Below are 25741 nucleotides of genomic sequence, written 5' to 3'. Positions count from 1 at the left end.
AGAATCCATCAAAATCCTAGAGGAGAACACAGGCAACACCCTTTTTGAACTTGGCCACAGCAACTTCTCGCAAGATACACCCATGAGAGCAAGGGAAACAAAAGCAAAAATGAACTATTGGGGCTTCATCATGATAAGAAGCTTCTGCACAGCAAAAGAAACACTCAACAAAACTCAAAGACAACCTACAGAATGGGAGAAGGTATTTGCAAATGACGTATCAGATAAAGGGCTAGTAGCCAAGATCTATAAAGAAGTCATTAAACTCAACAGCAAAGAAACAAACAATCCAATCATAAAGTGGGCCAAAGACACAAACAGAAATCTCCCAGAGGAAGACCTAGACATGGCCAACAAGCACGTGAGAACAAGCTCCGCATCACTGGCCATCAGGGAAATACAAATCAAAACCACAATGAGATCCCACCTCACACCAGTGAGAATGGGGAAAATTAACAAGGCAGGAAAACACAAATGTTGGAGAGGATGTGGAGAAAGGGGACCCCTCCTGCACTGTTAGTGGGAATGTGAACTGGTGCAGCCACTCTGGAAAACTCTGTGGAGGCTCCTCAAAGTGTTAAAAATAGACCTGCCCTAAGACCCAGCAATTGCACTGCTGGGGATTCACCCCAAAGATACAGATGGAATGAAACGCCAGGACACCAGCACCCCGATGTTTATAGCATCAGTGTCCACAATAGCCACACTGTGGAAGGAGCCTCGGTGTCCATCGACAGATGATGGATAAAGAAGCTGTGGTCTACGTATACAATGGAATATTCCTCAGCCATCAGAAACAACAAATAACCCACCATTTGCTTCAATGTGGATGAACCTGGAGGGTATTATGCTGAGTGAAATAAGTCAGGCGGAGAAGGACAAACATCATATGGTCTCACTCATATCATATGGGGAATATAAGAAATAGTGAAAGGGATTATAGCGGAAAGGAGGGAAACTGAGTGGGAAAAACTAGAGGGAGATAAACCACGAGAGACTCCTAACTCTGGGAAACACACAAAGGGTTGCAGAAGGGGAGGCGGGCAGGGGGTGGGTGACTGGGTGACGGGATGAGCACTGGGGGTTATACTATACGTTGGTAAATGGAATTTAAATTTTAAAAAAATAATGTATGTTAAAAAAGGAGGATTACAAATTAGCATCCCTAAATCCCCTTTTGGGGTGGAGATGGGGGTCCGGTGTCTCAGTGTTCAACATGTCTCCAGAGAAAAATCTCACAGATCCTTTTCCTTTTATCAACTCAGTTATTTAATGAGAGTGAGGAGGTTTGACAGTGGAAACACTCATCTCTTTTAGACTCCTCTAAGAAATCTTCATCCTTGGTCCTCAGGCACCTTCCTTTGGAGTGGAATCTTGCGCTTATCTTTTGAAATTTCCTTTTAAAAACTTGTTAAGTGGGGGATACCTGGGTGGCGCAGCGATTTGGCGCCTGCCTTTGGCCCAGGGCGCGATCCTGGAGACCTGGGATCGAGTCCCACGTCAGGCTCCCAGTGCATAGAGCCTGCTTCTCCCTCTGCCTATGTCTCTGCCTCTCTCTCTCTCTCTCTCTCTCTCTCTCTGTGACTATCATAAATAAATAAAAATTTTAAAAAAATTGTTAAGTGTATAAAATAAGATGTCTCTCTGTGCCTTTCTGTAAATCACAAAATCAGAAAGAATGTTCCCCCCAAGATGCTAAGGTTTTGCTGAGTTTTATGTTTTCTCTCTTTTTTTTTTTTTAATTGGAGTTCAATTTGCTTTTACTCTTAAACATGAAACAACATTTCTGGAATTATCTGGTGTTCTCTTTTCACCACTATAAATTATGTGACTTTCTCTTAAAAATAAAAATAGGACATAAAAGTGTGAAAAAAATTTTTTAAGATTTTATTTATTTATGGGAGAGAGAGAGAGAGAGAGAGAGAGAGAGGCACAGAGACACAGGCAGAGGGAGAAGCAGGCTCCATGCAGGGAGCCCAACTCAGGACTCAATCCCAGGACTCCAGGGTCAGGCCCCGGGCCAAAGGCGGCACTAAACTGCTGAGCCACCCGGGCTGCCCTGAAAAAAAAAATGTAAATAGAAAAAAAGAAGTTGTTGCAGAAACGTTGCAAGAGCTCCAGCAAGAACATTTCCCAAATTGAGAGCAAGTTGCTTCCTCGATGTCCCGTCACCAGAGCAGGGCAGGCATCCTACCAGGGGCCCTCCTGACGCAGGCCGCCGGACCTCCTCTCCCACTGAGGCCTGAAGTACTGAGCTGGGCTGTTTCTCTGACTCCTGTCTCCCCGGTGACTCCAGAAAACTGGAAGCCAGTTCCTGTGTAGGATGGCCCTCACCCTGGGCTACTGTCCTGGGGACATCCCTGCAGCCCCCACGGCCCCCACAGGCAGCACCCATCTGACGGACCACACGAAGTCGCTGGTTCCCACCGGGAGCAGGTACTGCCCAGGGGCTACTCCGGGGGGCGTCAGTGCCCCGTTCCTCTGCACGCTCCACCTTGGTTTCGCCAGCAGACAGGCACAGATTTCTCCTGCATCGCCACGGACTCTGACGCCCAGCAGCCTGGGTCTGCGGGGAGGGGAGCCTCCACGTGGCTCCTGTGTCCTCTCACCCCCTTCCTCTGGGGGACTTGGCTCCCCTCCTGCTCCCCCTGCCCAGACCCAGCTCTTAGTCTACATGTCTGCAGAGCAAAGCAGGCACCTGCCTGGGGCTCCCTCAGAGGCCGCTGGTGCACACACACACGTGCAAGCACATGCACGCACCCATGCTCCCCACAGCGTCTTCCGCTCCTCTCCCAGCAGACACGTCAGTGCCTGGGCCGTGCCGAGTCAGCTGGGAGGCGACAAAATGCCGGGCGGTCCTCTTCTCAGAAGTCAGAACAAAGCCACATCCTTTGTTCTCACCATCACCTACCTCTCTTCTTGCTTCAAAACTAAAGTGATCTGAAGGAGCTCAAAGGTCCCTCGAACCAAGGGACCCTGGCTGAGGATGGGCGTGCGCTGACCCTGCACGCACGCGCTCTTCCTGCACAGACCGCGAATGGGCGGCCACCCGAGGCGGCGAGCGAGCCCTCCTCCTCTGCCCTGAGAAGTCCCTCGTGTCCAGCCAGGGCGCCAACGTGAGCAGAGCAACTCTGCAGGTAGACAGGCTGCCCGGCCCGCTTTGGGCAGCCCCCAGCGCCCACGGTCGGGAGCACCCCTGGCACCTTGGTGTTGTCACCCTAAGGGGTGAAGCCGAGGCAGCTCCCACGGAAAGTGCCACAGTAACGTGGCCAGGCCCGGGGGCGCCGGGTATCAACGGAGCCGCAGTCAGGAGGCCCAGGCAGGGGCCGGCGACAGGCTCACAGCCGCTCTCTTGCCTCGAGGAGAAGCACCTCACTTACCAGAATGGGGCCAGACTGCCCGGCAGGTGCCGTGGCCGGCCCTCCCGCTCCTGAAGGGACTGGACAGGCTGGGTCTACGGGCCACCCGCATGACTGCAGGCTGTGCCTAGACGTGAGCTGAGCTCACAGGAAGCCAGGCGGAGTAGGAGCAGGGATGGGCCTGGTGTGAGAGGGCTGGAGGGCTCACATGGGAAGGAGGGCTGCACAGCCGGAACTTACAGGAATGTGAGGTAGAGGCACCCGCCCGTTGACCTGGACGCTCTCCTGCATCTCCCGGCGGTGCTGCTTGCGGATCCTGTACGGTGGGATTCCATCCCTGTCCAGGAGAGAGCGAGCCTGGCGTGAGTGCAAACAGAATAGCTCAACACGACTCTGCTGTGCTGGCTCAACCTGGAGTAGAGTCGGCTGTTTTCTACAGCTTCACAGCGAAAAACGGTTTTTCCATTTGTTTAAAATATTTATTTTTTAAAGATTTATTTGAGAGAGAGAGCACGAGTCACACGTCAGTGGGAGGAGGGGCAGAGGGATAGACAGAATCCTTTAGCACAGAACCCGACTTGGGGCTCAACCCCAGGACCCCGGGATCACATCCTGAGCTGAAGGCAGATGCTTGCCGCTGAGCCCCCAGGCGCCCCCGTTTTTAAGGCGGGGGAGGGATACAGGACAGAGACCGTACCTGGGCACGAAACCACAATGTTTACTACCAGTTCTTTGCCGAAAACGTGCAGCAATCTGTGCTTTACTGCCCAGATGGGCTGCTGCGTGCCTACCCGGGAGGGGCGCTCTAAGGGGGCCAGGAACAGGGGCCCCCAAACGACAGACCCCGTTGGAAGAGATTTCCAAGGTTCTGACTTGCTCTGCTACCTTCCACGGTGAACTGCTGAATGAGCATAACCTCCCTGTGCACAAATCTGTTGCCCGGACACGTGTTTCAGTGATGAGCCCTTTCGAAGATCATCACGAACACAGGAATCAAGTTCTGTATTGTCTTTACCACGACTGTGCACTCACTCCGGGCTGAACGCCCCGCTGCACATGCGCCATCCCTGGAACTCCCCGTGCTCCCCTGCTACGTGAAGGGCCTCTGGAAGCTCAGCGGTTCACAGGAGCCAACAGGACGGACAACGCCCGCCAGAGGAAGACGCCTGGTCAGTGGCTTTCCCAGGCCCGTCTCCTCCTCACCCAAGGACTCCCAGGTGGGCTCCCAGCTCTGACGGCGGGAACGGATTCGTCTAGGTCGTCTGGCTGTTGGAAGGCCTCGGCCTCCGTGTTCCCCAGGGGCTGCAGTCAAGATCTGCGACCCGGCCTCCCTCCCAAGCACGGCCCCAGGGTGGCGGCTGGGCAACAGTGCTGCTCTCACTTGACAGCAGGGGTCAACCACGCAGCCACAATTCTGACCTCACCTCATTAACTGCTGTGCAACCTAGTAAAGCTGCCACCTGCCGCCCAAGGTGCCCAGGATGTCCTGGCCCCGCCTCACACCCAGCAGCTCAGTGGCTGTGTCGGCAGGCAGGAAAGTAATGTTCTCCCCCTAAAATCACATGTCTCAGGGGTTCCATCCAGGGGGAGGGTGTACTTTGGGCCAGAGCAAGGGAGGAAGAATCCAGGACAGCCTGTCTCTCCTGTCACTGCCTCAGTGTCCCTGGCTGTCAGGGCACCAGCTGGTGTGCAATGTGACTGGCTCAGCAGCCTGGCAGGGGCACCCAAGGGGGCAGATGTCAAGGAACAGGTGAGTCAAATGCATTTAAAACATCTTTACATGCCCCTGGAGTTCCATTCCAGTGTCCAGGGCCACCAAATTTTTGTTTCTTATATGCTTTGACCAGGAATTTAAACATTCCACATGCCTCTGTGGATTAGACACTGTCCTTAGACACCCGTGCACAAAGTGCAGTGAGCCACCGTCTCTACTGTGTGGTTGGCATGCTGAGGGCAGCTGTGCCCGCTACAAGATAATTTAGATGAAACCCACAATCCTACTTTTTGCTTGATATATATTCAAATATTTTACATTCCAAATCAACTATGCCTGTATTTCTGAATCTTAGTGTAAACCAAGATAGAGTTATCAGGAAAAAAATATTTTTAAAATTTTATTTTGGGATCCCTGTGTGGCACAGCGGTTTAGCACCTGCCTTTGGCCCAGGGCGCGATCCTGGAGACCCGGGATCGAGTCCCACATCGGGCTCCCAGTGCATGGAGCCTGCTTCTCCCTCTGCCTACTATCATAGATAAATAAAAATTTAAAAAAATAAATAAAATAAAATTTTATTTTATTTTATTTTATTTTGTTTTTTAAAGATTTTATTTATTTATGCACGAGAGACACACAAAGAGAGGCAGAGACACAAGCAGAGGGAGAAGCAGGCTCCCTGAGGGGAGCCCGATGTGGGACTCGATCCCGGGACTCTGGGGTCATGCCCTAAGCCAAAGGCAGGCACTCAATGGCTGAGCCACCCAGGCATCCCATATTTTAGAAACTTCAAATCTTTCATTTAGGAACCATATGTCATTTTCTGTGAAAGAATTAAGAGACTTTTCGAGAAAAAGTGCGCGGACAAATGGATTTTCACTGTAGTAATCAGTTTCAGGGAAGAGAAAACCCAATGCTACAAATGCACAATCCCGAGCCGTCACCTGCTGGTGGGGGTCGTGGCAGGTACTGCTGAAAACACAGCCATTTCAAATAAGAAGTTGCTAAACACGTCAACATTTTACCTGAACAAAGGGTAACGAATGAGAAAAACCACACACAGAAGTTCAATCTGAAGGGACGGGTCCAGCTTGGGTCCAAAGAGGAAAAGAAGGTGCGTGCCCCAGATGCGCAGCGACAGGGGGCGCACTGCTGTGGCTGGGAAAAGGCCTGTCTGGCGGCGGGAAGAACATGGGGACACAGGCAGAGAGGAGGCACCGACTGTGAAAACCCCACAGGAAGTGGGACCACAATTTTATGATGTCTTCTCTACAGGTTTAGTGACCCTTCCTTTTTTATTTAATCCTGATTGTCCACGGTTTTTCCCATGAGGAAGCAAGCTGGCTGGGGAAGAAAGCCACGCCCCCGCCGCCCCACAGGCAGCCAGCTGACAGCGGCTGCTCCCACCCCTGCGCAGTCCTGGCCCTCGGCCCCCTGCCGTCTCGGAGTGGGGGTCGGGGGACACCGCACACCTGCTCGGGCCCTGGCCAGGGACCTCCCGGCAGCGGCAGTCAGATGGTGGATGGCACCCAGACTGAAAACGGGGTGAATGTGACATTCGCGGGCAGCCAGGACCACGAATGACCTTGGCAGGCTGGCTGGGTAAGGCCCTGATATAACGACACAGTGTCTTACATCAAACTTGTGATGTGCGTTTGGGTCCCCAAAAGCCACCTGTCAAAGCAAAGGAGAGTGTCAGAAAATAGGTACTTTCCCATCAAGAGGACGATGGAAGAGTTAGGTGCACTGTCATCCCTGGGGGACACGAAGCTCCAGGTGGCTCTGGATGGTTCCCACGGCCTCTGGGCACGTGCGGCCCTGCGCTATCCCTGCACAGGACCGGCCGTACCAGTGCCCTTAGCTCTTGCCTCCCCATGTCCTACGCAGAGTATGTGACAGGGACAAAATTTCAAACGACAGAAAGGCACGGAGCACGAGGCACCTGTGCACAGCAGGGCCTGGCCGGGGGCCGCCCCACCCGCCCTGCTCGGCCACCCATCTGTACGGTGAGCCCCCTGACAGCTCCCCCCGTTCCAAGGTGCCAGCAGCCGTGGCCTCAGAGACAAGCAGCTGCTGCAAGTTCCGGATCCTTAATGATGCAGCCCGGCTATGCCGGTGGGGGTGCAGGGGGCACACGACGCGGTGGGCATGGCCCACGCCCAAGGGGGGACTCACACGCTGCTGTCGGTGAGGGACAGGCTGTCGGCATCACTGGACAGGCTCTGCTGCTCACTGTCATTGGCGCTGGTGGCCGGGGCGAGGGCGTAGCCGGAGCTGACGTAGTAGGGATGCACAGGCTCCCGCCAGGACCCGCACCTGCCAAGAGGAACACACGTCAGTGGCGGCTGAAGGCGGAGCCATGGAGCCCCCCGATCACGGCGCACACCCGGTACCTTCGAGGTCTACCTGGGCGGCGGGCGACGCCCCAATCTGCTGGCCACTCAGCCTGTGGCAGCCCCGACACATACCCGGGTAGGACGCGCCTGAGGGCGGGGGACATGGGGCCGCCTGTCGCCGCCGAGCCTCACCACAGCATGCCCCGGTTCTCGTCGTGCCCCTGGGAGCCCACAGGCTGGCATCTGGGCCATCTACACCCCGTCCTCACCTGGGACCCGCTCACCCCTTCCGTCCACTTTCCACTGGGAGGCTCACGGCTTTTCCAGAGTTTACCAAAACCTCTAGTCTTACTATGAACGGCCAGTGACACAGGCAGAAAATACTTTCTCCCTAAATGTCACTTTTCTTTCCGACTTTGTGTTGGTTTTGGTCGCACAAAGGTTTTCACATCTACAAAACCACTTACCAATCTCTTCCTTCAGATTTTCCGCTATCTTAGAAAGCAGGCCTTCCTTGTCGTAACCTTCAAAATACATTCTTTTATTTTTTCTCAAATGATCCAATAGTTTTTTTTTTCATTTAGAACTTCACTTGAAACGGTCACTATGTAACCCACCTCACTTCCTTGCATCAAGATGGAGAGTCGGCTGTGAGCACAAATCCTGAATGAATCCACCTTATCCTGAACAACTTTATTTTTTATTTATTTTTTAAAATATTTTATTTATTCATGAGAGAGAGAGAGAGAGAGAGAGAGAGAGAGAGGCAGAGACACAGGCAGAGGGAGAAGCAGGCTCCATGCAGGGAGACCGACGTGGGACTCGATCCCGGGTCTCCAGGATCAGGCCCTGGGCTGAGGGCGGCGCTAAATTGCTGCGCCACCAGGGCTGCCCTCCTGAACAACTTTAAATGCCAGGCCCCGTCCTCCGTCCACGTGCCTCTACTTCTGCAGGCTGTGCTGCTGTCTGGGCGCCGCCCCGCCCGTCACCGCCACGTCCCTGCCGAGTGCCCTGACGCCTCCGCTACCCAAAGACTGTGCTCACATAGTGACATACAGGCATTCGGGAAGGGGACAGATACAGCAAGGCTGTCTGAGGCTACGACAGGACGGGGCCTGCCAAGCCTTCCTGGTGGCCGGGACACAACCCACCTGGGTTCCAGCCTCACCTGTGATGAGAGCACTGCTGCCAACAGGACCCGGGCACCTGTCACATTGTGAACGGCCTGCGCCAAGCACAAGGACCTGGGAAGAGTCACTGCATCACTCAGACTCCAGTTACTTCTAAGGTAACAGACAACCATGACCCGATGCAGAGAATGTTCTGGAAGCCCCGATTCAAACCATGCACACACTGAGGAAAAGGTGCTCAAGCAAGACTCGGGCCCAGACACCTCTGTATCCTGAACGCCCATCACGCAGAACGTGCAGGGCCGGGGTGGCCCAGGCAGTGCGGCTGGAGAGGGGCCAACTCCCCCAGGGGGTCTTGGCGTCCACGGTCTCAGGAAGCGTGGCACGACGAGTGCCAGCCAGGTGACCCCTCATTCCAGCCAGTGAGGCGCAGCAGGGTACTGTTACCCGCCAGCTCCACGGTCCCACCCACACAGGGGTCCTGTCCCACCCACACCTGGCCTCCTGACCCACCCTGCAGCCGAGGGCTCCCCGGGGATACTCGCAAGTTCCAGCTGAATGAGGGCAGCGGCTTAGGAACGGGCCGTCCAGAGGCCCGCAGGAAAGGACGGGGACGTGGACAGAGACACGGCCAGCTGGTCCCCGGCCCCGCGTGGTTACACCTCCTCATCTAGGTTATGTCTGACGTAAAGTGACAAACTGAGGGCAGCCGGCCACAGCAAAATTAAGTATCACAAAATTTTACTTTTATTTTTTAAAGTAAGCTCTAGGCCCAACGTGGGGCCTGAACTCACGAGCCAGAGATCAAGGGCCGCACGCTCTACCTAGGGAGCCTGCAGGCGCCCTCGATAAAAAAATATTATATTTATGGGCAGCCCCGGTGGCTCAGCAGTTTAGTGCTGCCTGCAGCCCAGGGTCTGATCCTGGAGACCCGGGATCGAGTTCCATGTCGGGCTCCCTGCATGGAGCCTGCTTCTGCCTCTGCCTGTGTCTCTGCCTCTCTGTGTGTCTCATGAATAAATAAAATCTAAAAAATAAAAATAAAAAATAAGACAAACACGGTGTCTGCGTTTCCTGCAACTGCAGGACGAGCAGAGCGCGCCACGTGTGGGCTCCAGGCTCAGACGACAGGGGCCAGTGCAGCAGAGCACAGCGGCCAGGAGGACGGAGGACCTGTTACCAGCTCAGACGTCTGCTCAGCGGGGCGGCCCTCGGGACGAAGCTGCCAGTGTGGAGTCTTGGCTGCTGGCCACGACCGCGAGGGCAAAGGTCGCAGGTGGCAACTGCGTCCCCACAAGACAGCCGCGACCCAAGACGGGGAGCGTGTGCACACACACGGGCACGGCCAGCGCAGCCAACCTCCCAGGAGCCGCAAGAAACTTCCGCACGCTGGACCTTTCAAAGTTGGCAGAGTAAAACCCCGACGGACCCACCCGGGAACATGTCCCGCTTCATGCTGATGCTGCCCGCCTCTGGCTGCCGTCTGCACACCTTTCTTCCTATTTTCTACGTTTAACTGAATAAATTCTTTTACTCCGGTGGGTCTCTTGGAGGAGGAGCTGGGCCCACAGTGCAGCAGGACCCCCTCTGCTCGGATTACGCCACCAGTCCTGCCGCACCGCGCGTGACCAAGGGGCAGGGCCACCCACCACCTCGCCAACTTGGTTTCTGTGGGTCTTTCTGCTCCAACTCTTTCGTTCTTTCTCGCCTTCCTTTGGGGTGACTTTTATTTTCCATCTCCTCTCTCGAACAAAATAACCCTGTTACTCCGCTGTTAGTGGTTCCCGTAAAGGTCGCAGCAGGCACCCCGATGTACCAAAGTAAAGTGCGTTTCCCTTCTCCCAGGCCACACAGAGTCAGAATTAATTCCGTTCACTTCCCTCACACACCAATGTCATTGGTGTCCCGTGTTTTAACTCCGTAAACGTCCCACACCGCACAGGACACGGTTAGGATGGTGTTACCCCACGGACGGTCACCCAGAGCCATCCCCACGTTTGCACCGGGAGTCTCCCCCCTTCTGCCTGAACAGCACCCTGACCTGTCCCCTCTGGGGGGCTGCTGGCAGCGGGAGCGGCTGCACCTCCCTCGCTCTGCACGGACCTGCTCAGCAGGTGGGACATCTATTTTCCAGGAGCCTCGCGCACGTCTGGAGGGAGCAGGAAATGGCCCAGCACCACGGACCCCAGAGCCACGTGGCCGTCCCTAAACAGTGAAACAGGATGGCCTAGGATCCAGCAGCTCCATGGCACAGTGTGCGTCAGACAGGACAGCAGCAGGGTCCGGAAGAGAGGCCCGTCCCTCGTCCCGTCCCTGCTCCTGGAAGGCGGCGAGGACCCATCGCATGCCGCCCCGTCCCCGGTTCTCAGGGTGACCGATGGCCACGTCCCCCGCTGCACACCCAGGCCAGAGTGCACCTCAGCCCCGACCCTCCCAGGGCCGCTGCTCTCCGGGCTGAGCCCCAACGGCCACAGACACCAGCCGCTAACCCCAAGGACAGACCCAGATTCGTTTCATTGTCCAACGAGCCGATTTTCCCCTCTAAGATTGGAGCCGGGCGGCTCCACAGGCCCCACCCTCACCACGTGACACCCCAGGCTGCGGGCTCGGACTTCTCACAACGGCGCCTGGACTCCTCACCCTCCTCACCGTGGCTGTCGCAGCGGGCACTTGCGGCAGGGCCGTCCCACAGGGGATGCTGAAATCACACCAACACGTTTAGCTCCCACGCTCCCCGTTCTGAGTAAGCATGCACCAGCCGCCGTCTCCCGCTCTACGGTGCTCCGTCTGCCACGGGCAGGTGACTCGTGGGGACGCCGGCTGCGAGCAGGTGCCCGTCCCCTACCACCCGACCTCTGGCCTTTCCAGCCGCAGGCCCTACCGGCCTTGGCAGACAGCGTGGACGCCCGGGCTCCTGCTCCACCTGCTCGGTCTGAACACGAACTGTGTCTCTGCTCAGCCCTGCCACGGCCCTGTGGGCCTACAAGCTGCCCCTGCCCCCCCGGCCGCCTGCCCTGGCCGGAGACCCTCACCCAGACCCCCACCCAGACCCCCACCCAGGCGGTGACCATTAACCACATTCTCTGGATCCCGGTCGTCTTCACACTCATTTTTCTCAAGAATCATATTGTTTTATATCCCTGAGCATACGGTTAGTTTTCTGTCCTTTTAAAATATTTTATTTATCACAGAGAGAGAGTGAGCACGTGCAGAGCACACACGTGGGAGGAGGAGCAGAGGCAGAGGGAGAAGCCGAATCCCTTTCCAGCAAGGAGCCCGACACGGGGCTCCATCCCCAGACCCCAGATCCCCAGCTGCCCCCAGGTTACTTTCCATTCAGTATCTGGCTATTCTGGACGGAGGGCCAGGCACTGTGTGTGAAAATCCTCCTGGGGATCCCTGGGTGGCGCAGCGGTTTAGCGCCTGCCTTTGGCCCAGGGCACAATCCTGGAGACCTGGGATCGAGTCCCACATCGGGCTCCTGGTGCATGGAGCCTGCTTCTCCCTCTGCCTGTGTCTCTGCCTCTCTCTCTGTGACTATCATAAATAAATAAAAATTTAAAAAAAAATTAAAAAAAAAGAGGTCTTGCCCTTTAAAAAAAAAGAAAAGAAAATCCTCCTGGACGCCCAGGGGGCTCAGCGGTGCAGTGGCTGCCTTCAGCCCAGCGTGTGACCCCGAGGTCCTGGGATCGAGTCCCGCATTGGGCTCCCTGAAGGGAGGCTGCTTCTCCCCACCGCCTGTGTCTCTGCCTCTCTCTCTCTGTGTCTCATGAATGAATAAATCTTAAAAAAAAAAAAAGGGACGCCTGGGTAGCTCAGCGGTTGAGCATCTGCCTTTGGCCCAGGGCGTGATCCTGGAGTCCCGGGATTGAGTCCCACGTCGAGCCTGCTTCTCCCTCTACCTGTGTGTCTGCCTCTCTATCTCTCATGAATAAATAAATAAAATCTTAAAAAAAACAAAAGATTTCATTCATTTGAGAGAGAGAGAGAGCGCGAGCATGCAGAGCAGCGGGAGGGAGAGGGACAAGCAGACTCCATGCTGTGTGCAGAGCTCGACGTGGGGCTCCCTCTCAGGACCCCAAAATCCTGACCTGAGCCAAAATCAAGAGTTGGACACTCAACTGACCAAGCCATACAAGTGTCCAGCCTTCAATCGGATTTTTAAAGAAATTCTCTCTCTTTCTGCTCCTCCGTGCTCCCCTCCTACCATCTAAATATATATAAAAAATTAACACTAGTTCTCGACATTTCTAGCTATTCTCCGCTGCAGGTTTGCCCTGACCTACCGGATTATCTGATACCAGGAGCAATGCTTCTCCACCCGAGGTGAGGCCTCTTACCTCCTAGGAATCCTCTGGATGAAGGATGACACCCAAGCTGCACTCCAGCAGGCGGAGTGTGGGTCAGCCCCTCCATCTGTCGGGCTACCTGCAGCCGTGACCCGCGCCCTCGCCCTCAGGGATGCTCCTTTCAACCACCTCACTCAAGCATCCTCGAGGAAGAGCCTCGTGATCTTTTCCTCACAAATTCCGGCGCCCACTGCATCATGCTCCACGTCACGTCCCCGTTTGTTCTGACACGAGGTCATGCGTCTCACAGCTACCAGAAGTCCACTCAGTGCTGCAGAAAAGCACTCGGGCTCAAGCCAGGCTTGCATACCCCTGGGGAGCCGGCCCCACTGGCCCCCTGCACTCACATCAGCCTAGAGAGTATGTCGGGGACCAGGCACCTACGTCCCCACGCTGCCTTCCCTAAGCAGGTCGGGAGGGCTGTGGTCAGCTGAGGTGAAAAAAGGCGGGTCTCACGGCTAAGGGGTCACGGAAGCCACATGGGCTCCCTCCTTCCTCTGGTCTGTTTACTCTCTGCATCTGACATAAATCCTCGTTAAAGTCCCTGCTCTGACCCCCAACCCCGTCACTGCTGTTCCTTCGGCTGTGTCCTCAGGGGTGCCCGGCACACAGACGGTGAACCAGCCCCTGTCCCTGACCACCCCCGCCTGACCCTGACCTAGGCACCCTTGGGTCTCAGCCTGAAGCCCCTCTGCTCGATACCACACCTGCTGGGCTTGGCCAGGCCCTGCCCCCAGCTACTAGGGCCAGACTTGTCCCTTGCACAATGCCTACACTCTACCTGCTCCAGCACGTCTATACCGCGTAGGTCCATACCACATAGGTCCATACCGCGTAGGTCCACGCCTCGGCATATCAACCATTGCCATAGCAACTACAGTAGGCGTCCTTAGTGAGCAGAGCCTAGAGTCCACTGACGCCCCGGCCCTCTCCTTCCAGGTGATTCCAGGACCTCACGGCCGTGTGGCAGCACCTACCTGTGTGTCCCCGCCAGCAAGCGACCCCTGCACGTAACTCAGCTCGCTGTGTAGCTGTGTTCTGAAGCCTGAGACGTGCCTGCGGTCACCCGCGTACTTATCAGTTCTTCCTCAGCCACTGACCGTGTGAGCACCTAGGCTTTCCCGCGTCTGCGTGCAGCCCCCTCTGGAACCGTGCACAGAACCCCGCTGGCCATTACTGTCCCTGCAGACTGTAGGACCATCAGCGGCTCCTCCAAGGTCACTTCTTCCTCTGAGTTCACTGCACCCCGTCCACGTGAAGGTTTCGGATCCACCCCTCTCCCCCCTTGCGGCCCCGTGCATAACTCCTTCTGGCTCATTCTCTAATCAACACATTGTTAAATCTATCCATGGGATTGTTTTTTAAGGGTTTTATTTATTTGAGAGAGAGCGAGCGTGCACAAGCAGGAGGCGGGGCAGAGGCAGGGGGAGAAGCAGGGAGTCCCAACGCAGGACTCGATCCCAGGACCCCGAGGTCACAACCGGAGCTGAAGGCAGATGCTGCACCGACTGAGCCACCCAGCACCCCATCCATGGGATTTTTTGTTTTAGCTGTTGTATATCTTAATTTTGCAAAGCATCCACTATGGTAGCCACTAGCCACATAGGATATTTAAATGTAATCAAAATTATATAAATCAAAAGTGCAGGTGCTCAAGCACACTGGCCACACTGCAGGCACTCCTGCAGCAGTGCGACCAGGGCCCGGGGAGCGGGGCAGCCAGTGTGGACCGTCCACGGCACTGCCCTGAAGTCGCTACATCACCGCTTCCTCTCCTGTTGTCCTGGAGGTCAACCGTGGATTCCTGGACTTGACAGTCTTACGTTTTAAAGGTTGTGGAGACCCCCACGTCTGGAGCTCTGCCAAGGGCTACTCTGGCCTCTGCTTCCGGTGGCTCTCACTCTGTGTCTGGCCACCCATCACTGCCGACTGGCCGTTACGGTGGAAAGTTTTCTGCAGGAGCAGACATGGGTTTGGACGAGGCGTCTTCCGCCAGACGCCAGAATCACCTGCACCCAGCTTGAGGCCCGTGCTCCTGGTGTGACTCTGCCTTAAGTCCACGCCTCCACCACCCAGCCCAGTGCAGAAGCACTGCTGGCCCGAGGCTGGGATTTGTGCCCCAGCCATGCGAGCTGACAAAGGAAAGTCCCAAATTTCCCCAAATTTGACCCTGGAATTAAAGATCCTCCTGGCAGTGTGCTCACGGCCATTTTCCTCTGTATGTTTAGTCTGGTCCATCCTTGAACACATTTTTTATCCTAAGAAATGTTTACTTGTATAAAAGCGAAGAGAACAATGTAGGAACGCAAGGCTCCTGTCACTCCCTCCAGGACGAGCACGTGTCGGCCAGTGCATCCCTCCCCAGCCCCAGCACACCTCGTCCGCCTCTGCCGTCGCTTTGACCCCGGGTACGAGGCTGCTTCAGCAGAGGGCTGGTCAGGAGGTCAGGAGACCCTGGCCCCAGCAGCGGTGAGCCCCACCTGTGGTCAGACAGGTGGGAAGGGGAGGCTTTGAGCACCTTCTCCCGTGCGTCTTCCCTCAAACTCTTCAATTAGAAGGAAAGCCAGAAGGCCCGGTCATCGTGTGAACAGCAGCCAACACTGGCTTCCCCGCTGCGCACTCTGTTCCCAGCAAGACGCATCCAGGGCAGCTCCACGGCAGCTCCAGGGCAGCTCCGGCCTGGCCCTGGGTCGCGCTCAGCACCCTGCCTAACCGGCACACGTCTCCCCATTTGCAGCAGAACCTGCCCCACTCTGCCTTCTGCTGGCCCTGCAGCCGTGCCTGGGCGCTCTGCCCGCAAACCAGAGACACCAGGCGCACTGGCAGGCGGGGGCGGGCAGGCCTCAGCCCGGGAGGCTCCCGGAACACGGCTGCAGAGAGGTGGGGAGCCGGTTTCTGCTTCTGTGTTCCTAAAAATTCTGCAGAGAACTGAAGAGTTACAGAATGTCTGGGAAGGAACAATCAAGATGACCAAGCAGCAGGCAGGAGAGGACGGAGTGCTCCCCGGCACCGTGCTGCCACTGCACAGCTCTCCGCTCCGAACAGTGCGCTCACTTGGTGCTCCCAGCACGAGACAGGCCCGCGTACTTTCAGATCCGATAGAGGGGTGTGCGCCCTACACACGCCCAACCCGGGATGAGGAGGCACATGAGGGAAGCCAAGTACCCCGTGCCAGGGCCTGCAGAACGCTGAGAGTGCGGGCAGGAGGGGTGCCTGGGGGGCTCGGCGGCTGAGCGTCTGCGTGACCCCGGGGTCCCGGGATCGAGTCCCGCGTCGGGCTCCGTGCAGGGAGCCTGCTTCTCCCTCTGCCCGTGTCTCTGCCTCTCTCCGAGTCTCTCATGAGTAAATAAATAAAATCTTAAAAAAAGTAAAGAATGCAGGTAAGAGGACCAGAAAGTCGGAAGGCAAAGCCCAGCCGGGCCCCCCACCCGGGTTCTCGGTGCAGAGGGCCTGACGGAAGAGTTTGGGAGACTGATGTGGCCTCTCGAATGGGGGTCAACGCCGGGGCAGAGCGAGGGATGGCGGCCTGGCCAGGGAGCAGGCCACCAAGGTTGGGGACCAGGGACGGCCGTCACGGACTTGAGTGCTCGCACTTCAAGGTTATCGCCCCTTGGGGGCACCTGGGTAGCAACTCTCATTTTCTGCTCAGGCCGTGATCTCGGGTCCCAGAATCGAGCCCCGAGCCCCGTGCCAAGCCCTGCAGCGGGCTGTGAGCTGAGCGAGGAGCCGGCTTCAGAATCCACCCCGCCCCGCCCCCTCCCCCGCTGGCGTGCGTGTGGACACGCTCCCGAGCCCTGTCTCTCTCCAGGAGGACAGAGAAGGAAGCCATCACCTCCTATCATTAAGTGGAAAAGCTGGCAGGCAGGAAGGGCCAAGGAGGCGGCTGGTTGTCAGCACTGAGGGATGCGGCCTGTCCTAGAGTGCCGCCAGGCTGTGCTCCCGGTGAGGCCTTGGCGTCCAGGCCGCCACGGCCGGTGGCCCAGGATTGGCCGTCTGTCCGTCCACCGAGGCGGTGCAGACTACACCGGCAGCGCCCGGCTCGACAGGTTTGGGCCCTGAGCTGGACACCACAACGCCCCACCCACGGCTCCGGGCCGACGTCCGTCGCCTCCCCCGGGGAGCTGTGGCCGCCGCAAGACAAGTGACCGAAGGAGGGACCTGCCGGGGCTCATCCCCTCCCCGCGCTCTGCCGGGACGGCCTTCGGGGCTCTGACCTGAGACGCGAACATGCAGACAGTGGGGCCCGGGTCCACACGACAGCAAGGCCGCCCCTGCAGAGGCCTGGATGGCCCATGCTCCCCTGCCTCCAGGCGGCCCTGGCGTGGGGCCACTGCAAGAGTCACCTGTGCTCACCCCGGCCATCCTGCAGGAGACGCGGGCCGCCTCTGAGAGCGCTCTGGCTCCCTGTGCCATTCTACCGAGGTACAGAAAACAGTCTCCACCCCTAAAAATACTTGGCAAGTTGCTACGTGCTTGCTGTCAGCAAACTGCAAAGCTGCGTCACTCAGCTCAGTGGACTCACTGACCACATCAGCGGCTTTTAAGCTGATCGATCGCTCAATCTATCTTTTAAAAGATTTTATTTAGGGCAGCCCTGGTGGCGCAGCGGTTTAGCGCCGCCTGCAGCCTGGGGTGTGATCCCAGGGCTCCGGGATCGAGTCCCACATCGGGCTCCCTGCATGGAGCCTGCTTCTCCCTCTGCCAATGTCTCTGCCTCTCTGTGTGTGTGTGTGTCTGTGTGTGTGTGTCTCTAATGAGTGAATAAATAAAATCTTTAAAAAATTAAAAAAATAAATAAATAAAATATTTTATTATGAATAAAATATTTTATTTATTTATTCACAAAGGAGAGACAGAGAGAGAGAGAGGGAGAGAGAGAGAGGCAGAAACCCAGGCAGAGGGAGAAGCAGGCTCCACGCAGGTACCCCGACGTGGGACTCGATCTGGGGTCTCCAGGATCACACCCCGGGCTGAAGGCAGATGCTTAACTGCTGAGCCACCCAGAGGCCCCTGTTTTATACCTGAGTGTAGGTGACACAGTGTTGTATGTCCCCACGTACGACTCCCGGGTTCCCCTGAAGGGGCAGCTGCCGTCCGCCGCGTCTGGCGCTCTCATGAAACCACTGACCGTACGTACTCCCTGTGTGGTGCCTTTTGTCCCACAACTGGACGCCTGTACGTCCCATCCCTCCCCTTCAGCTGTGATGTCTGTCCCAGTGGGCAGTTCTTGCTCATCTCCCCGCCACCTCCCCAGGGATCCAAGGTACACCGGGTGTACCTTCCTGCGTGAGTCTTCCCAGGCCCTCTGGACAGGCAGTGGTGTGGACACACGCCCAACGAGGAGGCTACAAGGAAGCAGTCCCAGGAGGGGACTCGGGCTCATCTGGGGTGGGCTGCAGGGACCACGTGACTGCAGTGGGCCATGACCAGCAGCTTCCACGCGGACTTGTCCACAGGAATCTGGCCGGATTTTATGGGAGGACGGAAGCTCAATAAAAACAACTGGAAAAAAAAAAAAAAACTGGGATTGATGGTATTAGAATCTTACGCGTGAGATCACAGAATCATAAACTACGCACTAGCTTATGAAATACATCAATTTACCTGATCATTATTTTGACAAGTCAGACAATCCCTTACACTAGAAACAGAGCGATGCGTCAGGGTCAGTCACTCCACCTCCACGAAGCCAGGGGAAGGGGTCCCTGGCTGAGCTCAGGGCCCAACAGGTCGTCACCTCTGCCCCATGGACCCAGCAGCCAGCAGCCGGGCCAGGCGACACCACCGCTGACACGTTACCAAGCAACCTCCTGTCAGAAGGGGGCTTCCAGGGGCCCCGGCCCCTCCCTAGAGCCCCGTCCTCACCGAGGCCCAAGTGACGGTGGCCGCACGCAGGAGCCCACACCTGTCACGGCGCCGTGGAAGCAAACAGCTGGGCTCTGCCCAAGCCTTAGCATCTCGTTCTAAAAGCCTAGCTCCCTGAGAGGAAAGCACGTAAAATGCCTTTTTAGAAACATCCCTACCCCAGTGTGACACACCATACAGCACACTTCGTTAAAGCACAGACGGTGAGGACCTCTGACACACGTCCACACCCATGCCCCGACCGCCGCAACCAGACAGCAGAGGCAGCTATCACCCCGGAGTGTCCTCATGCCACTCCAGAAGGCCCCTGCCCAGTCCCCTCCTCCACCAGTCACCAGTGGCTAGACTGTGTTTTCTAGATTTCTCCACACAGGGGAGCCACACGCTCCCTTTTGTCTGGCTTCCTTCGCCGGGCACATCTGCTCTGAATCTGTGCAGGCTCCGCTCCCATCAGCAGTCTGTGCCCGCCCGCCAGGTGGCACCGTGGGGTTCGGCAGCCCTGCGGCTTGCTTTTCCACCTGCCTGGCAACAGCCCGCGGTCCTTCCTGAGGTTCCGGCAGTCGCACGGGGTCTCCTCACGTGCACAACACCTCACAGCGCCGACCAGCACCCTTCCCACACTTGGACTTCATCAGTGGGAGGGAGTGTGGGTCCAGATCCAATCGGAGCGGGGCCGCCAGGCCAGAGCTCTCTCCCATCGCCCTCAGGGAGCCACCCACGGAGCGAGGAGCCCGTCACCCACACCCAGAGCGACATGGCCGGCCTTCGGATGGGGTCCTGCCCGGCATCCAGGTGCCCCTCACATAAGCACCCTCAGGAAGGAGCACGGGCCAGCTTCCTAACAAAGCAACTTGCTCCAAGAGTTGTCTTCTCACCTGCAGAGCCTTCACCACCACAAAGTGACCAAGGCAAAAGGGCCAAAGGGTGAGGATGGACGTGCCGTTTCAAATTACCCTCTTTACAAGGTGCAGAGCACCGGCCCCCAGAGAGGGCGTGCCTCTGTGTTTCTCCAGCAGCGAGATGGTTTCAGGGCACGCTGCCCACATTCACGTGTAGGTATTATCACTCATAAAACAAATAACTGACCTCTCTATCTAAATATCAAAACGTTTACACATTTGTCATTACATTTAATGACAGAAATGAGCCCAATGTCAGGTTTAAAAAAAATCTCTACCTAATAGAAAAAAAAAAAAAAAAGTCTCTACCTTACATGCTCTATGCAAAAATCAGGAATTTGGTTTCTACACAAACGACCAGGCAAGGCCAACAGCATTGTCCACTGACTCCCCTACGCGCCCCCACTTACATATCCATCGTGAGCTTTGGATGACAGACACCTGGGGTCACCACGGGGTGCAGAAGCAGGTGCTACCAGAGGCTGAAGAGACAGCCTGCCAGCGACAGAGACTATAGAGCACATGTGCCGCCCCGACAGAGGTCAGAGATAATTTGGGATGGGAGGAGATTAGAGGGTGAATGAGTCACCTGGTGGTACCAGGTAAGAGCTGCGTGGTCGGCCACGGTGCTCCCCGTGCATGGGGTTGCCCAGGTTACAGATTCCTGCAGGCTCTTTATTTATTTTTATTCTACCGTTGAGGCACCCCACCCAACACAGGGTCTGAGTTGCGCAACATATCAAAGGCCCTTTCCTTTATGGTCAAAACCAAACAGTAAGATGGGAGGATGTGTGTTCTGTGGAACAGGCCCAGCTAAGACTGAGCCAGGTGCCCCCACCGCCAGTGGTGGACAGAAGAGAAGCCTGACTCCAGAGTGGCCCCCGGGCCAAGGCCCGCTCACCACCACTTGCCAGCTACTGACCTTGCTCAAGCTGCCACTCATCCCCCGCCAAGTGGGTGACAAAGCCCCTCCCACCTTCATAAAGGTTCCGAGTACCGTGAGGAACGGCACACATAGCACACCTGCCGAGCGCCAGCATGAGAGGCACACAGCGCTCCACACAAGCCACAACCAAGCTGTCCTGGCACGGAGGCCCTCACATCCACACAGGGGGACTGGGTGGGAAAGCCTACAGCCCTCAGTTAAAACCCACCATTCCACCTAGCTTTCTGTAAGAGTCGATACAAAGGCTAACAAACCAGACTCAAAACTCTGAAGTCAGAATCTCGCAGGAGACCCTCGCAGGAGCCCAAGCACGGAGGACAGGCTCACAGAACAGGAGGCAGGCAGGCCAGGAGCTGCGGGTATCGTTCCCTCTGGGCCACACGTTTACATGAAGCTGTGTTCCTGCAACCAGCAGCCCTTCAAAATGACTGTGAGGCATGTGGATAGGGGCCCGGTCTTGGTGGGGGACATAAAGATGGTTTGTGCCAAGAGGGCTCCAGAGGGATCTGCACACGGGTTATCACATCAGGGTCTGCTCATCTGTATTTTCTAATTTTAGGGGTGCCTGGGTGGCTCAGTTAGTTAGACGTCTGTCTTCGGCTCAGGTCATGATCCCGGGGTCCTGGGTTGGAGCCTTGCGTGGGCCCCTGCTCAGTGGGGAGTCTGCTTCTCCCTCTGCCTCTTCCCCTCCCCCTGCTCATGCTTGCTCACTCTCGCTCAAATAAAATCTTAAAAAAAAAAACTTTGGAGAGTTGAAGATTTAAAAAAAAACAACAAAGAGGAAGTTTATCTACCAACTGAGCCACCCAGGTACCCCAAAGAGGAAAGAGGAACCTTACACAGTAGTGACCTAAAAGTGGGACAAAAAACATTTTACAGATCCCCTACTGTAGTTTTTTAAGAATCTTTCTCATTGCAATGATGGGGGTCAGCCCTCTCCTGGAGACCCCAACCCCTCACTCTAGCCTCAATCCCTCAGACCGCAGCTCCAATGAACTTACTAGTTCCAAAGAAGGGCCAACCACACTTCACAAGGTCATTGCAGGTTGCAACATTGAGAAAGAAATAGCAACTCCCGGTAAACTGTAGGCAATGGGAGTAATCGACTATGATTGTACCTGTACCCGCCCGTCCGAGGCCTTTCAGACACAAGCTAGAGAACCACAGGATACCCTACACAGAACGTGTTTAATACAGACCTGAACCAGTCCATGATCCCAAATGAGATGCAGAGGCTTACAAATGGAATCCCACAAAGAAATCCTACAAAGCTGGGAAGACCCATTCTCAGCTTTGAAGCTACAAGACGAAACAGTGACTTGGGAAAAATGTGATTTATTTTTTATTTTTTTTTAATTTTTTATTTATTCATGATAATCACAGAGTGAGAGACAGAGGCAGAGACACAGGCAGAGGGAGAAGCAGGCTCCATGCACCGGGAGCCCGACGTGGGATTCGATCCCGGGTCTCCAGGATCGCGCCCTGGGCCAAAGGCAGGCGCCAAACCGCTGCGCCACCCAGGGATCCCAAAAATGTGATTTATTAAAAATAATTTTTAAGGGGCACCTGGATGGCTCAGTCGGTGAAGCTTCTGCCTGTGGCCAAGGTCATGATCTCAGGGTCCTGGGATGGAGCCCCACATCGGGCTCCCTGCTCAGCAGGGAACCTGCTTCTCCCTCCCACTCTGCCCCTCCCTCAATTCAAGCTCTCTGCCATATAAATTTTTAAAAACCTTTTTAAATTAATAAATAAATACATGTTTCTACAAAAACACTTAGGAATCTAGTCACAGGGGGATCCCTGGGTGGCTCAGGGGTTTGGCAACTGCCTTTGGCCCAAGGCGCCATCCTGGAGTCCCGGGATCAAGTCCTGCGTAGGGCTCCTTGCATGGAGCCTGCTTCTCCCTCCTCCTGTGTCTCTGCCTCTCTCTCTCTCTCTCTCTCTATCGTAAATAAATAAATTTTTTTAAAGATTTTATTTATTTATTCATGATAGACATAGGGGGAGAGAGAGGCAGAGACACAGGCAGAGGGAGAAGCAGGCTCCATGCAGGGAGCCCAATGTGGGACCTGATCCCGGGACTCCAGGATCACGCCTTGGGCCAAAGGCAGGCGCTAAACCGCTGAGCCACCCAGGGATCCCCCTCGTAAATAAATAAATTAAAAAAAAAAAAAAAAAAAAGAATCTAGCCGCAGTCAAAACTCTGTCCATAAAACAATATGATTTAAAAAAAAAATATATATATATATATGTATGATTTGTTTCCTTGAAGTAAAGCAGCAACCACAAATTCCAAACCTCAGGTCACCCTCTTTACTTCTTAACGTCATCAGGTAATTCTCAAGGCCTTCCCTAAGCTACCAGGTTGTTTGGCAGCCCTAACACCTGCAGGAAGCCCGTCTGTCCAGAGAGAAGCAGCCTCTGTGCAAAAACTGAAAACCTAGAGGAGAAACAAAAAATCTCTAGGTAGCTGTTTTCATAAGAGTTATTTGATTTTTCTGCTTATGAGTTTTCTCTCACAATGTTTCAAAAGAATTTTCTCTTTAAAGGGTTTTACTTCATCCAAATGAACTTCACAAGACCACCTAATGAGAAAACCAAACTACAAAGGATCCATCCAACGTGCTCACGTGTAAGAGAATGTATAATGACAGCTGCGCGAGTGAGGCCAGGGCCTGGGATGCTCTTACTTGCCCATCTTTGTTCAGCACGGAAATATTTTTATCTTTAAAGCATCTCCAGCACAGCTCCACGTAGCGCCACAGAACTTTACATTCCAAAGCGAATGACATTTCAAAGAACCGAGGCACAAGCCCGGTATTCCTTCGACCCCGCTCCGTTGCTGGGATCTCGACGAGGCATGTGTGCCGCTGGGCCCGGCCCAGCCCGGCCCCGCTTAGAACGCCGCGCCAGCGCCACCACTGCTATTTGCACACCGGGAACCAGAGGGCTCCGGGCGAGGGCGGCTCCGGCGCGGCCCACCGCAGGCCTTGCGGAGTCCCCCCAGGAAGGGTGTCAAGGACGCGGTTCTAGGTATCTGCACACCGGCCTGCTCAAGGCAGCCAAGCTGAGCACGGCGTCTCTGGCGGGGGCACGTGTTTGCTGGGCAGCGCTGCATCGGCCACGAGCTCCAGCTTGTCCCTCATCACGCTCACCTTCTTCCCTAGCAGCGAACCGGGCCACCAGTCCGTCCACTCACCTTCGTCACGGGATAATGGGGCAAAACACTATGATGGATAAAAGCGAAGCAATCCAAAACACAAAGAAAATCCTAGAAATGTTTGCAGTAATTAATAAAGTCATCTCCAAAAACGAAAAATTAACATTTAGGCAAAACATCCAGAACTTACACTTATCGTGTATCATAATCATACTCAGTGGGGGCAGCCCGGGTGGCTCAGCGGTTTAGCGCCACCTTCAGCCTGGGGTGTGATCCTGGAGACCCAGGATCGAGTCCCATGTCGGGCTCCCTGCATGGGGCCTGCTTCTCCCTCTGCCTGTGTCTCTGTCTCTCTTTCTCTCAGTCTCTCATGAATAAATAAATAAATCTTTTTAAAAAAAATCATACTCTGTGGGACTGACCTAATAATTTTACATCATATCTGTTTCTCCTTAAAAAATCCCTACTTTTTTTTATTTTTTTAAAGATTTTATTTATTTATTCATGAGAGACACACAGAGAGAGAGGCAGAAACACAGGCAGAGGAGGAAGCAGGGTCCATGCAGGGAGCCGGATGTGGGACTTGATCCCAGGACCCCAGGATCACTCCCTGGGCCAAAGGCAGGCACTAAACAGCTGAGCCACCCAGGGATCCCAGAAAATCCCTACTTTAAAATATATTATGGTGGTGCCTTGGTGGCTCAGTGGGTTAAGCCTGGCTCAGGTCGTGATCTCAGGTCACGAGATCCAATCCCATATCAGGCTCTGGGTTCAGCAGAGTCCACTTGAGATTCTCTCCCTCTCCCTCTGCTCCTTCCATAGCTCACATGTGCATGCACACTCTCTCTCTCAAATAGATAAACAAACAAACAAATAATAAATAAGTAAATAAAATGAATTAAGTATTAAAAATACAATACATTCATGTTAACCTGTATATGCATAAACACATCATGGAATGACACACAATAAATTATTCACATTATTTACTTGTAAATGGTGAGTTCTGGCCGGGCATGGAAGCCAACAATGTTGACAGGGAGAATAGGGAAGAGGGGTGTTTCATCCTTCAAACGATACTTGAGATTTTTTTTAGTTTTTAAAAGATTTTATTTATTTATTCATGAGAGACACAGAGAGAGAGGCAGAGACACAGGCAGAGGGAGAGGCAGGCTTCACGCAGGGAGCCCGACACGGGACCCGATCCCAGGTCCCCAGGACCACGCCTAGGGCTGCAGGCAGGCACCAAACATCTGAGCCACCCAGGGATCCCCAATACTTGAGTTTTATAAACTATGGGGCATAGACTTCAGTCTCTGCTCGTGTACCTGACGACAGCAGACCTGTCACACAGTCTATAAAAGTAACACCACTGAAGAGCACAGCTCTCAGGACAAGAACATGGTCACTATGAGGCAGACCAGCCTCTGCCCAAAGGCCATTTTAAGTCACAACCAGAAAAACAGAGACACCTATCAGCAACCACTCATTTCTTTTTTTTTTTTTTGTTTAAGATTTTATTTCTTTATTTGTTTGAGACATAGAGAGAGAGGGGGAGAGAGGCAGAGACACAGGCAGAGGAACAAGCAGGCTCCATGCAGGGAGCCCAACACGGGACTCGATCCCAAGACTCCAGGATCACACCCTGGGCTGAAGGTGGTGCTAAACCACTGAGCCACCCGGGCTGCCCAACCACTCATTTCTTTACAGAGTCTTCTGACTCCTGTTTTAAAATCATACAACAGGGCAGCCCCTGTGGCGCAGCGGTTTAGCACTGCCTGCAGCCTGGGGTGTGATCCTGGAGACCAGGGATCAAGTCCCATGTCAGGCTCCCTGCATGGAGCCTGCTTCTCCCTCTGCCTGTGTCTCTGCCATTCTCTCTCTCTCTCTCTGTGTGTCTCTATGAATAAATAAAATCTTTAAAAAATAAAAATAAGAATAAAAATTAAAATAAAAATAAATAAAATCATACAACAGAAACAT

General features: G+C 54.8%; 1 protein-coding gene across 4 annotated transcripts in view; it reads right to left on the bottom strand.

The window, feature by feature from the left end:
* AXIN1 (axin 1) overlaps positions 1–25741 on the bottom strand; it is a 62895-nt gene that overhangs the window by 16845 nt on the left and 20309 nt on the right. For all 4 annotated transcript variants that reach the window (XM_038540948.1, XM_038540947.1, XM_038540950.1 and 1 more), the window contains exons 3-4: positions 7249–7389; positions 3600–3696 (exon numbers count right to left, since the gene is read on the bottom strand). In XM_038540948.1, the coding sequence (XP_038396876.1) occupies positions 3600–3696; positions 7249–7389 (238 nt within the window). The remainder of the gene's footprint in view (positions 1–3599; positions 3697–7248; positions 7390–25741) is intronic.

The sequence above is a fragment of the Canis lupus genome, chromosome 6 (assembly GCF_011100685.1).
Source record: "Canis lupus familiaris isolate Mischka breed German Shepherd chromosome 6, alternate assembly UU_Cfam_GSD_1.0, whole genome shotgun sequence".
Classification (NCBI taxonomy): domain Eukaryota; kingdom Metazoa; phylum Chordata; class Mammalia; order Carnivora; family Canidae; genus Canis; species Canis lupus.
This window is presented reverse-complemented; position numbering and strand designations above follow the sequence as displayed.